Raw genomic sequence first — 15073 nt, forward strand, 5'->3', positions numbered from 1 at the left:
TAGACATAAAGTGATATTAAAAATTCGAATTTCATAACGAATGTTCTAAAACATTGCTCAAAAATATTAGGAAAAACTCTCCAAATTTTGCAGATCCATTAAAATTTCTGAGCAATTTTTGAGCAAACCTTTTAAGTCTATAAGTCAGGATAATTTTGATATATTCGTCTTCCCAAAAGCTATCAAAAAGATGTCAACTTTCAAAAAAAAACTCAATTTTTTTCCGGGGTCTAACTTTTTTGTGGATGCAGCTATCAAAAATTTGTCAACTAACTGATTGTTCATAATTTCCAGAGCTATATTTTGTCAGTTGGCAACTATTCGGTAAACTCGAAGCTTTTCGAGATAATCGTTTCCCAAATTGTTATCTGAACCCAAATTTCTCCGACCCCATTAGCCCCATTTTCCTAGAAAATAAGACTGATCTCCAAAACACCAAAAAAAAAGCTGTAAAACTTTACTCTTCCCAAAACTCTCCGAGTCGGTGTTTTTACGGGGGGTACCTCTAAATCAGGTGGTCGATAAACATCGTGGCGGATTTATAACCTCCACAATTGTTAGTTGGCGTCAATGGATATACAGGTGATAAGGTTTACAATCACTGATTAGTTGTTCTGAATTTTTTTTTCCCAGGAACACAAAAATTGAGGTTTCCTGCTTTTAAAATGTTTTTAAAAACACTAAAACACTTGTTCAAAAAATTTAAAAATCACATTCCTTCCCTAACAAAATAAAATTTTAAATTTATTAATTCAATTCCATACCTATTAATTAAATGTATATCCTCCTCCACAGGTGCGAACTCCTCGTTGTACGCGTGTCTGCCACGTGGCGGCGAGAACAAAGTGCTGACATTCATTGTTTTGTCTAATTTTGCTGAAAATATCATGTGCAGCTATTTTGGTGTCTATGTCAAACAAAGAAAGTAAGATATGTATCTGTGTTCTCACCTAGAATTGTTTCTTGCTAGAAAGAAATTTTGAGTGGAAATAAAAAATTTCAAATAAAAGTTGTTGCGATAAAAACGAAATAACATTGCGAAAAATGACGTTATTAAAAAGTTGTCATCTACTAACAACATAAAATTCATAAAGTTTCTAACTATTTGTTAATTGACAACTTTTTGATTCAGTTATTGTGAGCTGAGTTATGCGGCATTGAAGCAGAAAAGTCTTAAGAAATCAACTTTGTGTTTTACAGCCTATGCTTTGCCACCCGAAAGTGTTACCCAAAAATTGTCAACTATAAAATAAATAAAGTACATAAATGTTTTAACATATTGTTAGTTGACACTTTTTAGATTAAACTATTGCGAGGAAAGTTATGATCCTTCAAATCAGAGCATCCTTGAAAATTATTTGCTTGCTCAATTGGGTTCTCACGGGCATAACTTGACAATTAGTAACGTTATCAAAAATTGCCAACTAACAGAAAAATGTTTACAATACTTTATAAATTTCATTAGTTCGCAACTTTTTGACACCGCCGCCGCGATACAATGGTTCCACCAAAAGTCCGTATGTACCTCCACTGCTCCGCGAGCACAAAGAGCTTCCGTTCAAATTGCGTGGACTAACTTCTGAAAGTGATCCTACTCCAAATGACGTCATCAGCCGACTCGCGCGTGTGTGTGTTCCTGCCGCTGTAAATTGGAGCAACTGTACGTCTGGCGCACCACGGGCGGTGCGCGTTTTATGTGGTTGCATAATGAAAATACGCTGATCACCACGAAGAGTGAATGGATTAATTTCCTCAGAAGAGAAAACTTTGCCTAGAAATTTTTCTGAACTGGTGCCAAGTTTCACGGCCGTATATGACAGATTTTCGCCCAATCTCCACGGGACCCTAATAAATCAAAGGAGGCCCGATGTCAGTTAGACTTATCACCACTTCCTCTACAGTACCACATCATCTTCAACACTTGTGCAGATCTTAATCACCAAACCAACAAATAGGCCTTTCCTTCTTATATGTCCGGTCGGGAATTGCATCACTGGGCATTGCACGAGAGCCGTGCCCAGATTGATTGACTTGTCTCATCGGAGATTTTATCAAAGGGGTGAATGTTGGGATAAGGTACCTTTCTTGTTGTTAAGAAGACCTTCTTCGTCGAGGTGGCCTAAAAATTACACAGCTCTTCAGCTCGGATTTGCAGTGGAAAATTTTTCACTTTTATGTCCACGTAACGCCTTTTCATGGAGTTGCCCCAAACGAGTGTCACACCTTCCCCGCGGCCGTTAAAGTTCTCTCGGTGGCTTTGAAATTACAAGACTCTTAAATTCCAGCCACCTACCTTCTACAGTTTTAAAAACTTACTAAAATCATAATTTTCCAGATGCTTTTTTTTTCAATTTTTGTGTGTAGAAACATAACTTTACGGCCATGAAACGACACCCCAGGTTTTTAAAGTTGCTAGAATCGCCAGATAATATAAATACGTATGACTCTGAATATCAAGGTTTTTGTCTGATTGTTGCCTGTATATTGTTGCGTGGGATATTCAGAGAGACCAGAAAAACGTAGGCCATTATTGTGCAGGACATGCAACAATTTCAAAATTATCAGCCACCTACAAGCCGACTTACTCCTGCCTCGTGCCTACACGCGTGACTACTGCCTTCAAACCCCCTTAAGCATGCCTAAGAACATCAAAACATGCCTTACAAGATTTATTAGAGATAACCATGTCGGTGGTATTAAAAAGATCACGTCAAACGGAAGAAATAAAGAGAGAAGTCAATCAACGCAACAGCGGGATGCCTCTTCTAATCGGGTTGCATCGCGACATCGGCGATCCGGACAAGGCTGCCGAGTCGCAGCCTAAGCAGAGGTGCTCGTGGAATAAAATTTCTGAAAAAGCCAAGGATATCAGGTGGGCGATTAAAAACCTGCCTGCCCTTATAGGCGATAGGCAGGTATGTAGGCAAACTGAGGAGTTTGCTCCAAAATGCAGAAAGTAGACTATAAGAAGGTTACCTGAAGTCAATACTTAACATTTAATAAACTGAAAATTCTTACAAATGATCTGTCATATTTGAAATCCTGTAAAACATCTCTGAAGCTATTAAATTTTTGCAATTTAAGCTATTAAAATGTTGACCCAAAACTCCCTCCAAAGTTCCCAAAAACTATAACATGTCAAGTACATAAAATGTCCTTCCCTATCCATAACCTAATGATCACCTGTCAATTCTAGTTACCTAACAACATAAAACGCGTACCGCTCTTTCTCCTCCACCCAACAGTGCGCCAGACGGATCCCTTTACAACTCTCTGGTTGGTGATGATGTAATTTGGAGCCGCCGGCTCACCGCAATACTGTCGGAGCACAAAATTCAGGAAAATGATCCTGATTGAGAACATGGTGCATGCATTAACAGATAATTTGTTTTTGAAGGGAAAATCAATAATTATCTGGAGATTAGATATCTTGTTTTTAGAGATAGTTGTAAACAATGGCAAATTGTAAAACCACTTTAGATGAACCTGGAACTTTCGGGAAATCTGGCAACCGAGCTACAAACTACAAACTACAGAAAATCAATCTACAAATGTTTTTTTCAGTCAAGAACCGAGATATCAGTTGCACATGGTGCATCGAACACTAACAAGATTAATCAAAATTTGTCACGTCCAGTATATCCGTAGTAAAAGTGAGAATTAACCTCAATGATTTATCATCCTGCCCGTGTCCTTCTTCCCGTTTATCAATATTACCGTAGTGGTGATGGTGGTGGGGGCATCGAATATCGTCGTAAAATCGTCGTTAAACAAATTTTATGAACTCTATATACAAATCAAGCGTGTTATTATTGTTTGGTAGAAAGATTGGAAAACGATAAAGAGAGGTGAACAGGTTTCCTAAAATATCCCCCCGGAGATTCATTTCTAGCAAGTATTTGGAGAAAGATGAAGAGGGACTGCACAATATTTAAATCGTTGAACCAATAAAATAATAATCACAAACTTGGAGCATTTGGAGCATTCGATGACGATTTTCTAGAAACTGGGGAAGTTATGAGGTTTTTGGATTACATTTTTGATTGGAGTATCATGAACATTTTTTAGAACTCCTTAATAATAATTCTTCAAACGACAAAGAAGTTTCAACCAAAAAATTTGTCAAAAAGTGTTTCTAACAGAAATGAAAGTATGTAGAGAGAAAGTTGGGATAAAGTAGGTTGAGAAGTATCCCACATATCTCAAAAAATATTTGGTTTATCAAAAAGTTGTCAACTGACAAATAGTCGAGCAAAATGTCAATTGAAAATTCCCTCGTATTATTGATTTTTGGGAAGTTACAGCTGTTCAAACTTTTAATTTTGTCTATTTTCACCTTTGAAACTTATTCCTTCACACAATTCCCCTTTTTAGCATCCCGCCAAACATCGAAAAACCACGCCTACCAGTGTTATCGCTACCGTACCCCGCGGTCCGCCTTCGGGAAGGCAGGAGTGGGGCCGTGGCATCCAGGTGAGACCCCAGGCTCACTCTCAGCCACCAATCTGTTTAGTATTCACTTTTACGCGAATTTTCCAATTTACCAATATTTCAGTTTTTGCCCGTTTTGATTGAATCCTTATTATAATATGAAATTCCAGAGAAAAACCATGACAGATCAAGTGTATGTGACACTTCGAGAAGATCAGGATAAGCTGTGGAACCTCTTCCATTATCATAAAAACGAGATGATTGTCACAAAATCCGGCAGGAAAATGTTCCCGAAGCTTGAGTATGTGGTCAGAGGTCTCACGCCGAACAAGCTCTACGCTATGATGCTTCATATTGAGCCATCCGACGATCATCGGTACAAGTTCAGCAGTGGAGAATGGGTCAAGTCGGGAAAAGCCGAAAAGCACAGGGAGCCAAAGAAGTTGTGGCATGCGGATGGAGTTAGAAGTGGAAAGTGAGTTTTTTTTTGGAATGCTTTGTTAGTTGATCTTTTATTAGATAGCGCAGTCAGGGTTGGAGTACCTATTTTTCAGCAGGGAATCAGAAAATAATTTCAATTTAGAACTGTAATATCTCAAAGGAAAATAAAAATACAATAGTTGCTTACTGATGAAATGTTTATTATAAAATTTTCTACAGTTTTCCAATTGACAACTTTTTTGTAATGACTGTTTCAAGCAAGTTATAACTACTTAAAAATGTAACACATCGCCAACTTGAGCATGTTAACTTCAAACTGTTATAAAACTACGGGCGGTTTAAATATCAAATATCAAATCCTTTTCAAATAAATTATCTGATTTTCTGTATATCTCCCTATAGTAACTTTTTTCCAGAGAATGGATGACCAACCCAGTTTGCTTCGATCGTGTAAAAATCACAAATTGCGCTGAATCTACAAATGCATCAATGGTAACAGCCATAATTCTTTTCTCCTTCAACCTCAGCATTTCCCAATTTCTTCCAGATTTTCCTTCACAGCATGCACAAATACACACCAGTAATGTCAATCTACGAGTCCCCATCGGAGAGCCCATTCAGCGTCCCACAACCATCGACCCGTCTTGTCACTTCTGTTCGACTCACTTATACCGAATTTATTGCAGTTACAGCGTACCAGGTAACACTTGTTTGGGATCTAGATAACTTTGCCTATTGAGCCCGCATTAACACTTGCATTAACACGTGTGGCTCTCTATGAGCCACATCTTCTGAAGGGTGCGAACACTAATTGTTTGAGGGGTATTGTTTTGGGTTTTCTGTGAAGTGAAAGGGTTTGACACAAAACAAATAGAAGAAAAGGATATTTAAATAATTGTTGCAATTTTTTATTAGAAATTAAAGTAAAATGGGTAAATATATTAATATAAATTTTTAGTCTCATTCTTGATTTATTAAGATTTCCTCAAAAACCGTAAGAGAGCTATCATGAAATTTTTGACCTATAAAATGATGTATACTTTTCAAATCTGAAATAACTTTTCTCTTAATTGAAAATATTGAAAAAACACTCAAAAATTGTCTGAAAGCTGAAAATAGCTTGAAAAAAGTTTTGATAGTTTGCCGGCAGTTTTTTACCGTTTTTCCGATTGTTGCAACTGTCTCAGGCGGTTTTAAAGACCAACAGCAAATAATTAACTGCATTATTTAATCTACAATTTTTTATTTTCTTGAAAACAGCGAGGCATCTCAGAAAGTTGTCTTTTTTCCATGGCTCAATCAAAATGTAACTCTTAAATTCAAAAACTTCCAGAACGACGCAGTAATCAAGCTGAAAATCAAGTTCAACCCATTTGCCAAAGGATTCCGAGAGGGAAGCCAATCAGACAGAAAACGAAATTCTCCATCCGCCGACGACTCTACAACAGATGAAAGCTCATCTCAAGTCTCTTCTCCTCAGCCAAAAAAGTCACGAACCGTGTCAGTATCACCTCCATTGATGCCACGGATCCTTCCAACAATGATTCCACCACCACCAGCCATCAATCCCCTTTTCTACAGTCTCCCCTACTTTTCCCATTTGGCAGCCACCGGGAACTTCCCGCCTGTACCATTCCAATTCCCATTTGGACTTCCATGCTTCTCCCCAATGTCATTTCCAACACCTCCGCCATCTTTGAAAAATGTCAAGAAAGAAGAGCAAGAGGATATTGAGCAGGAAATCAATGTAGTTTAATTGCAAAATTTAATTATTAATTTTAAATTGTTATACTTTAGTTCGGGTCACATGATCACTTTTTCTGTTAATTTTTTCTGCATAGAAGATTTTTTGTTTCTGAATTTGGACATAATCAAATAAATTTTATACGGTGTAATTATCTTCCAGACAAGTAGGCAGGCAGGCAAAAATGCTCTTCTGCGGGCATTCACAAAAAATAGGTCTTCTATTGCCCATGCCAATTTTTTGAAAAAATAACTTTAACTTTAAAAACCAGTTTTTTTGCGGCCTTTAAAATTGAGCAATTTTTCCTTTAAAAAATTTCCAAAAAACACCATGGCCGAATTTGTATTTTTCGCGGCCACGAGACTTCAATTTTTCATGGCAATGTTTTAAGAAACTTTTATGGTTTTTACAGTTTAAATTTTTTCCACCATAGAGCATAACTTGCCACGTGGCCGAAAAAAAACGGTGGCGGAGTTTCTTCAATTGGTTCTTTCTGCCACCAAGACTAAATGCGGGGCCGAGGTTTCACACGTTCTAGGCCACGCAATTTCTTTTTTGAACTGTTTTTCTTCTTTCCGTTCCTTCAATTTTCTCCGTTATGGCCTAGACTTTCTTGTGAAAAACTATAGTTCTTTCAATTTTGAAATTGCGAAAAATCGGCAAAGTCGACCTGCTCAATATGATGACGTGGAAGATTCTGCATGAGAATTACACAGTGTGTCATCACCCCTCTTACACTTTTGTTCTCTCCCATCACAGCCTCCCATACACACAATTTCACTACAGTTTTGCTCCTCGCGCGGCTTGATTATCATTATGTTTATATGGTCAAAGCCGAGTTTGAAGTACGCCCGGGCGGCGAATTTGCATAACCCCACAGAGAGACAAAGTACTGTGTCGGTCATGTTCGATCAGTGGTTAACAGTACATGTATATATGAGATTTGTTTTAAAAGAGCAGCTTCTTCTCTACCACCACCACTTGAGTCTACGTTTGCCCCACAGAGGGTGAACAAACGGCGCTAGGAGCCCGAGTTATTTCGAGATGTGTCACTCTTTTACAAGTTCGTCGCCACGTTTGACACTTTTTAATTTTTTTTGTGTTTTGTGCATTGGTAATTAATTTGTATATTTTTAAAAGTTATTTGAAAAAGTTGGGTCTCGCCGCGAAAATTTCGAAAATTGTTTTTCAGTCCAATTAGTTGCTATAATAATTTTTTGGTTTTTTTCTGTAATTCCTCAGCTTTCTGCTTTTTTAAACACTCAAGTTTTATTTTATTACCGTAACTCCCTTTAAAAAAATTGCCCAGGCATGAAATTTTGTGAAAAATACGGTATCCGATCTCGACACGACAATTTTTTGTTAAATAAAAACGGGTGTGCACCTTTAAAGTGTACTGTACTTTTACACTTTTGTTGCTTTTATATTTTCGCCGATTTTTCATAGTTTTTATTACAAGTTATTACAATTTATTGATTTTTAATTTTTTTAAAATTCTAGTTTTAAATAAATAAAGATTTTCAACGAAAAATTATGAAAAATCGATGAAAATTCCGCAGCAACGAAAGTTCGAAATTACAGTACTCTTTAAAGGCGCACATCGGTTCGTAATTCACAAAATTGGCGTGTCGAGACCGGGTACCGTATTTTTTCCCATTGAGCAAGTATTTTTATATATTATAGTTTTACAGGATATTTTAAGTTTCGGTTTTAGTTTTTCTACAACAGCTTTTCCATCATTTCCCAACTTTGTTCCAGGTGACACTCGAATTCTGCCAATTTTCACACGCAATCCCAGCGCAAAACGATTTAAACAGTAGAGTATTTAGTAAAGTAACGATGTTCATGCTTGTTCAACGAGAAACACACATAGTTTTGTTTGCTTAACGGATCAGGAACTTTTCCAATCATTTGTCTCCACTTCTACCTCGGTTAACAATGGGTTTAGAGAGTTCAAGCGTGCTGCTGAGATTTCCGGAAAATAGACAATTTTCACTTTTCAATCGGATTTCTTTTTAAAATAAAAATATAGCTTTTTCGGATGGAAAACTAAATAGTTCTGATAAAATTTAATTTAATTTTTTAATAAAAATTAAATTTTCACTCAACTACGGTAGATCCTTTTCTGTGCGTCTTCGGTGTTTGCGTGTTTGCGTACCCATTTAGGCCGCCTATCTTTATTATTTGAATTTTGGTGGATTTTTATCATAATTCTCCAATTTTTTGAACTTTTCGCAACATTTCCCGCGTTTTAATCCATAAAATTGTTGTAACAGCTGTTGAGAATAACTTGCAACCGAAAAACGCGCGTGTTTTCCGCATTTTTCGCACACTGTTCCACATTTCGGATTATCTTCACCACAAAATCTCGCCTTCTTGGGAGATCGCTCGCCGCCTATGTGTAAACGTCTCCTGTTTCCCAATTGAAAAACCTCAAAGATTATGCTTTCAGTATATTTGAAATCAGATACCTCTAAACTCCCCAATTTTGTGCTCCCGTTGCTTGCTTCTAACTTCCTTTGTTTATTTTATTCATTTTTTTCAACTTTTTTAGTTTCGAATTCCAGGTTTGTGCACTCACTACGAAATCTCTTCGAAATAAAAGCGAGTAGGAAAGTAATCACTAGCGAAAATGACGGATTCTCAAAGGTAAGAGAAGAGAAATCTGCTCGAGCACGGTTTTTTGTTGCATCTGTCGACGTTATTGGCTTCGATTGTGTGAGTCACTAATGACAGATGTCTGTGTCCAAAAAATAACTTTTTTGAACGAGCTGGTACCTCCGCCGGCTGTCTTTCGCATCTGTCCCCGGTCACTATGTATTCTTCATTTATTTCGGTTTTCAGCACTCAAATGGGTCGTGGAAGACACGCTAAGCGAAACAAGAGCACCGCTTCCGTCGGCAGCAAGAAAAATCGCACACAGTCGACTGCATCTGGAAAATTCCAGCCAAGCGTTGTAAGTGATTAATGATTATCAATTTCGATTTCAAATAATAATTTTCTATTTTTCAGGATGGTTTCACCACGTTTATCGTGGCAGTTTCCAGACTAGGAAAGCAAGGACAAGAGTTCACATGGCATGATCTGAGAAAGGTTTACCATAAGGAGACCCAACGTCAACTCACCGCCGAAGAGCTCAATGCGATCTTCTCATCGAAGAACTTGACCAAGTAGACTGAATTTCGTTTTTTTTAAATCTAATTTCACTTTTAGACGAGAAATCTTCGAGCTTCCAAAGGTCAAAAGGTTCATGACATCGATGGATGGGAGTATGATGTGCAGGTTTCGCCTGATCGCCGATCCACAGGAAGTTTACGATGACGATCTCCCTCCATTGATGTCCACATCGGTCGAAACCGACGGTAGGCACCCCTAGTTTCAGAAAAATAATTTTAGTAGCTAATTTTTCTAGTTATCACTGAAGACACGTCATCCGATCACTCACAAGCTGTATCACCATCAAGTGGGAATCCGATTGCGATCTCAACAGACTGCGATGACAAAGCAGCTGGTCCAACTTCGGATTTAAGCAAGTCCGACAACTCTCCATCGCAAAGGTCTCTGGCACAACAGTCTTCAATGACTGATGACGAAGGATGGGTGTCTGGGAAGGATGTAGGTGGAAGTATACCCAATTTTTAGTATATTCAAATTTTCAGGTTCGCTCGGAAAATTCATCGCCGGTTGAGGATAAGGATGAGGTTGACGGTTCTAAGATGGAGATGGAAGACGATGTCTTTGAAGAAGATCAGAGAATCGCTGCTGAAAGCGATCAGGTCGACAGTGCAATGGTTGCTGATGTGATTATTGTGGAGGAGGCAAAAGTTGAGAAGCTTTTCAAGGCTCAAGAGATTGTGGCTCCGATAGTGCTCACGGAATCAATTGATGCCGCCTTTGAAGCAGTTATTCAATCAGTTTCACATGCGGATGCAACTCTTTCCATGACACAGTAAGTTTCCCTTATCGTCCGCCACCATCAACACTTTTACTTTTCAGAAACGCTTCCGAAGAGGCGAAAGTGCACGCGACGCCGCCGTTGCCCGCCGAAAGAAAAACTATGGTGTCCGCAGAACTCGCCAACGGGAAACCCATCAAGCATCTCATCGAGAAGTTCGATGCCGGCGTCAACTTTGCAGAGCACAAGCCAAAATCCATTTATGCGCAGGTTCTCGAAGAAATTGGAGGCTCCGCGCCTAGAGTGGATGAAGTGTTTTCGGCGTCAAAGAAGGAGGAACACGCGGAGACTGAAGTGACAAATGTCATCTTCAGAAGCACTTCTACTCACAGTAGCATCATTGCGAACGGGAAGGAGCAGCTGGCCGAATTCGTCGCCGAGCAAGAAGCCAGACAAAAAGTCACTACTCCTAATCCAGTTAAAGAGGAAACTGAGAACGCGTTCTGTGCCAAAGAACAATCTTCAATGTCTTCATTGGATCGAGAGTACTTTGCATCCAAGACTAAATTGAATGAGGATCTATTTGCAGAGGTACTAATATTTTAATAATCAAGTTTTTGTTTTTTAATACTGAAATTTTTAGCTCGGAGTCAAAGATACCGATGGTTTCCAGCTCAAAACAGTCGACAGTAATGGCAGTGGACCAGGATCCTCGGAGATCATCACAGTCATTGAGACTCCATTGAAGGATGATCACCGAAAACGAGCAGATTCCGTGGAGGTTTGCTGATGCGATTTTCTGAATTAAATTATTAAAATTAGTTTCAGAGTGACGCAGATGTTCCATACTCATTGTGCAGTGAAGATGAAGCGGAACCGATGACAATGATCGACAAGTCGATGAAAGTATCACAAAGTGCCGAGCAGTTGTCCCCTGTAAAAGAAGAGCAGAAGGCTAAGACTGTAGTAGTCAACGTCGAGCTGGACGGCAATCGTGCGGATCCCACAATCAAAGATCGCATTGCAGCACTGCAGGCGATAGTGTCAAAGCAACATGTGCCAATCGCAAAAGTGGACAGCGTCGACGATGATGTCAGGATTCTCAGCAGAACCGAGGAGCTTCAACATATGGCACTGGAGGCGAAACCTTCCCCTCAAGCGGTAATTATAAATATTGCTCAAGAAAGTATATTTATTTTAAATTTTCAGCTCGGAGCACTCCGCCGCCGCCACGTTCGATTCATGCGAGGATGCTGCGTTGTCCAGTAGACTTCACCTCCACATCTCACAATCACTCCTCACATCCACGTGTCATAGTGCTTAATTGGTGCTATTAAATCGCCGCTGTAAATTATCAGTCCTCACCACACTCTATATTTTATCCAGATAACTTTCTTTTGTATGTGTGTGTGTGTTTCGAGACAATTATATTCTAATTTCTAATTTTATACCCCCTCCCTTCTACCGTGTGTGGTTTTCTAGTTTACGTGTTCTCAGGGTAGCTGAGAACTTTTCCCCCATTCAACAACTAGAACCAACACGAGTTCTAATTTTTATAACTCTAAAATTCCACGCGCACAAACCAATTTCGCCGTTGTTTCTGTTTTTGTTAAATGAAAGAATATTTTGATGATTTTGAAGGAAACATTTATTATTCTTAGCACAAATCAACATCCTTGCACGCCTTGTCTGGAGAATCCTTGTTCTCAATATCCTTTTTCAGCTCCTTCTTGACCTTCTTCAGCTCTTCCTCACACTCGTGATGCAACGGCAACAGCATAGTCCAGCAAAGAGTTCCGATGTTCACATCAAGCCATGCATCGAGATCATCATCTCCAACCTTCTCTCCACCCTGAAATATGTGAATAACGAGGAAAATTGGAGATATTTGGAGCACAAACCTCGACGAGAGCCTTGCAGACATCACAGAAAACACCGTGATGCTTCTTGAGATTGAGTGGGTTAGCTGGATTGGCTAGAAGTGGAGCAGCGGCGAGCAAGACAAGGAAAAGACACGGAAGAATGCGAGTCATTCTGTAGATTTTAAGATGAAAAACTGGAGAAATGAAGCGAAAATGCACCCGGAGCAGTGATGCTCGTGTCTTTTATCAACTTCGCGGCGGCACTGATAAGGAATCGAATCGTTTCTGATGTTTTCAGCATGGAGGAAAAGATCAAAGGACATTATAGAATACACACCGGGTCGTTCACACATCAGATGCCGATTTTTCGAACTGATAAGATCGCTTAGAGGAGTAGCTTTTCGCCTTGACGGAGAAAATATTGATTAATCAGGTTAGCAGTAAAGTAAATGGTGTGGGCATGTGATTTCTTGATAATTTGAGGAAGATGGAGGCAATCAATTTACTTATTTCAACAATTCTGGGGAAGCTTGAACAAAATCAACAAAGTTAAATAAATACGTAATTAGATAAATATTCACATTTCTTCTTTACAAATAGGCTCTCCGGATTTTTCAACTTTCAAATGCTATCGTCGCTTCTCGTGAGCGCATCCCAGGCGATTTGTCGATATCTGAAAGAGAAAATTGACATTTAAAAATTTAATTAAAAAAAAAAAAACAAACCTCTTGAGCTGCTGAACGGGCTCACTGGACGACGTGACGCCTCTTCCGACGATGATGATGTCGTTCTGCTGTACTTCGATCGCCTCGTCGACACCTCTCCACTGCTGACCGGCCGAGTCGGATTTCGCGTCGAGATTCACACCGGGCGTCCAATTGAGAAGATCCGAGCAAGCAGACACTCTCGTCTGAGTGATGAATCCAGAAATCACGTCACGATTCTCGTTGGCAATCTTGACGGCGGTCTCGGTGTATCCTTCCAGCGCAGTCAAAGATCCTTTGGTGCTGAGCTGCGCGATGAGGAGAACTCCACTGAGCCTGTAAGTCGGATCTTTGGCGAGCTTCCTGAAGACTCCTGCAATGCTGTCACTTCCTTGTACGGCATGAACAGTCACAACATCCGCCCAGTTGGCGATTTTCTGGGCTCCAGTGAGCTGAAGAAGGTTCGTGTTTCCAGTGTCGCCAAACTTCCGATCCTCGAAAATGATAAAGTCCATATCATTTGCCATCGTCGTCAGCTTCCTCGTGAATTCCTCGTTGAAATCGGTGATAGCGTCGGCGTGAAGCTTGATCGCCAGCACAAATGGACCAGCGAGCTCGATCATCTGAAGGCACTGCTCGACGGTAGTGTAGTCGACAGCGAGACACAGATTCGACTTCTTCCGGCGCATGATTCCAAGAATTTTCTTGATGAGTGCAGATTCTGTGAGGGATTCGCGTTCCGCAAGCGGAGTTCGCACGTTTTCCACGTACGGTAGACTGGACAGGTTTTCGAGCTCGCTGTTGATTTCCAGCTTTGTTGGGGAGGTGTACGGAAGGTTGAGAGCCTGAAATAATCAATTATTTTATTTTTAAATAGAAAATCGAGATAATTTGACTAACCTGAACAATTCCGTGCCACTGCTCGTCACCGATCGCTCCAGTTGAGTACAAGAATGTGAGAACTGTTTGCATGTCGAGCAGGCTGTGCAGCGTGACACCCGCGTCCTGGAGCTTCTGACGCCCGCCTTGTTCTCGATCCAGAATGCAAAATACATCCGAGGCGACCAAATTCTCTGTGTGAAGCACTTTTACCACGTCCAGGATGCTTCCACCTGTCGTCACGACGTCTTCGATGAGGATCAGACGATCGTTTGGCTGGTACAATCCCTCGATGAGCTTCTTCGTGCCGTAGGACTTGGCCTCTTTGCGAACGATGAGCAGCGGCTTCTTCAGATAGTTTCCAGCGGCGACTGATGCGTAGGGAAGAGCCGCGTATGGGATTCCAAGAACTCCAGCGTACTGAACCTCGCTAATCTCCACCTGCTTCGATATCGCTTCTGAGATAAGCATCTGGAAATAGTTTTCTTTTAAATAAAAATCATTAAAATAAGCTATTATTTTTTTTTTAAACTTTAAAAAACTCACCAAAAGCCCCGGATGCCCAAAGCATTCGCGAAGATCGATATAAATCGGTGAAATCTGCCCAGACTTGAGCTGAAACTCGCCGAATTTGAAGACGCTCGCTTTGAGCATTTGGCGGAGCAGATTCCGCTTCAGGGCTCCATTTCGGGTTTTGTCGGTGAGCGAGCTCATTTTCTCTGAATAGTACGATTACTTTTTGATGGAAAATAGTAGCGATGAATGTAAAATATAACGATAAGACTGAGGGAGATAATATATACTTGTGCAGAAAGCAGTAGTACGATTTGATAACAAGTTTTGAAGCGGAGAAGAGTAGGAGAAAGAGAACAAAGAGATTGATTGATAAGAAAAAGCTTGGGAAAAGAAATAAAATTGCATTTTGTTCAGATTTCTTAGTTTTACAGCGGGAAAACAGAAAAAGAACGAAAATTGGATTTGAAAAACTATTTTTTGAAGAGAAAACTTGAAGGTTACGGTAGAAGAGAGACAATGCGATGGAGAGAGACGCAGAGAAAGTTGCGTAACATTTGGTGTGCTGTACGCAACACAATGAGAGGGAATTTCAAATTTAGTT

At 39.8% G+C, this 15073-nt stretch overlaps 4 protein-coding genes across 6 annotated transcripts; 2 read left to right on the forward strand and 2 right to left on the reverse strand.

Annotated features, from left to right (window-relative positions):
* Nucleotides 1–4601: 4601 nt before the first annotated feature.
* On the forward strand, nt 4602–6767 carry tbx-8 (T-box transcription factor tbx-8). Its single transcript, NM_066886.6, has 4 exons — nt 4602–4906; nt 5289–5364; nt 5420–5572; nt 6206–6767. Exons 1-4 carry the CDS (start codon nt 4611–4613, stop codon nt 6626–6628), a joined length of 948 nt encoding a protein of 315 aa, NP_499287.2. The 5' UTR covers nt 4602–4610; the 3' UTR covers nt 6629–6767.
* A 2414-nt stretch (nt 6768–9181) lies between these two features.
* Nucleotides 9182–12144, forward strand: T07C4.3 (ANK_REP_REGION domain-containing protein; the record flags this gene model as incomplete). Of its 3 annotated transcripts, none has more annotated exons than NM_001420555.1 (10): nt 9182–9265; nt 9461–9572; nt 9629–9786; nt 9830–9978; nt 10029–10231; nt 10276–10565; nt 10613–11102; nt 11155–11292; nt 11334–11672; nt 11721–12144. In NM_001420555.1, the coding sequence occupies 10 exons, from the start codon at nt 9249–9251 to the stop codon at nt 11778–11780; spliced, it is 1956 nt and encodes a 651-aa protein (NP_001407528.1). The 3 variants fall into 3 exon arrangements, with proteins under 3 accessions (NP_001407528.1, NP_499288.1, NP_499289.1); NM_066887.7 differs by having other exon boundaries at nt 9184–9265; nt 11340–11672; nt 11721–12143; NM_066888.8 differs by having other exon boundaries at nt 9249–9265; nt 9461–9569; nt 11340–11672; nt 11721–11780.
* Nucleotides 12125–12695, reverse strand: spp-1 (Saposin B-type domain-containing protein). Its single transcript, NM_066889.8, has 2 exons — nt 12413–12695; nt 12125–12363 (listed from the first exon to the last, which is right to left on the reverse strand). Exons 1-2 carry the CDS (start codon nt 12542–12544, stop codon nt 12169–12171), a joined length of 327 nt encoding a protein of 108 aa, NP_499290.2. The 5' UTR covers nt 12545–12695; the 3' UTR covers nt 12125–12168.
* A 168-nt stretch (nt 12696–12863) lies between these two features.
* umps-1 (Orotidine 5'-phosphate decarboxylase) lies at nt 12864–14675 on the reverse strand. Its single transcript, NM_066890.6, has 4 exons — nt 14503–14675; nt 13978–14427; nt 13099–13922; nt 12864–13046 (listed from the first exon to the last, which is right to left on the reverse strand). Exons 1-4 carry the CDS (start codon nt 14668–14670, stop codon nt 12995–12997), a joined length of 1494 nt encoding a protein of 497 aa, NP_499291.1. The 5' UTR covers nt 14671–14675; the 3' UTR covers nt 12864–12994.
* Between the last annotated feature and the right edge of the window lie 398 nt (nt 14676–15073).

The sequence above is a fragment of the Caenorhabditis elegans genome, chromosome III, assembly GCF_000002985.6.
Source record: "Caenorhabditis elegans chromosome III".
Lineage (NCBI taxonomy): Eukaryota > Metazoa > Nematoda > Chromadorea > Rhabditida > Rhabditidae > Caenorhabditis > Caenorhabditis elegans.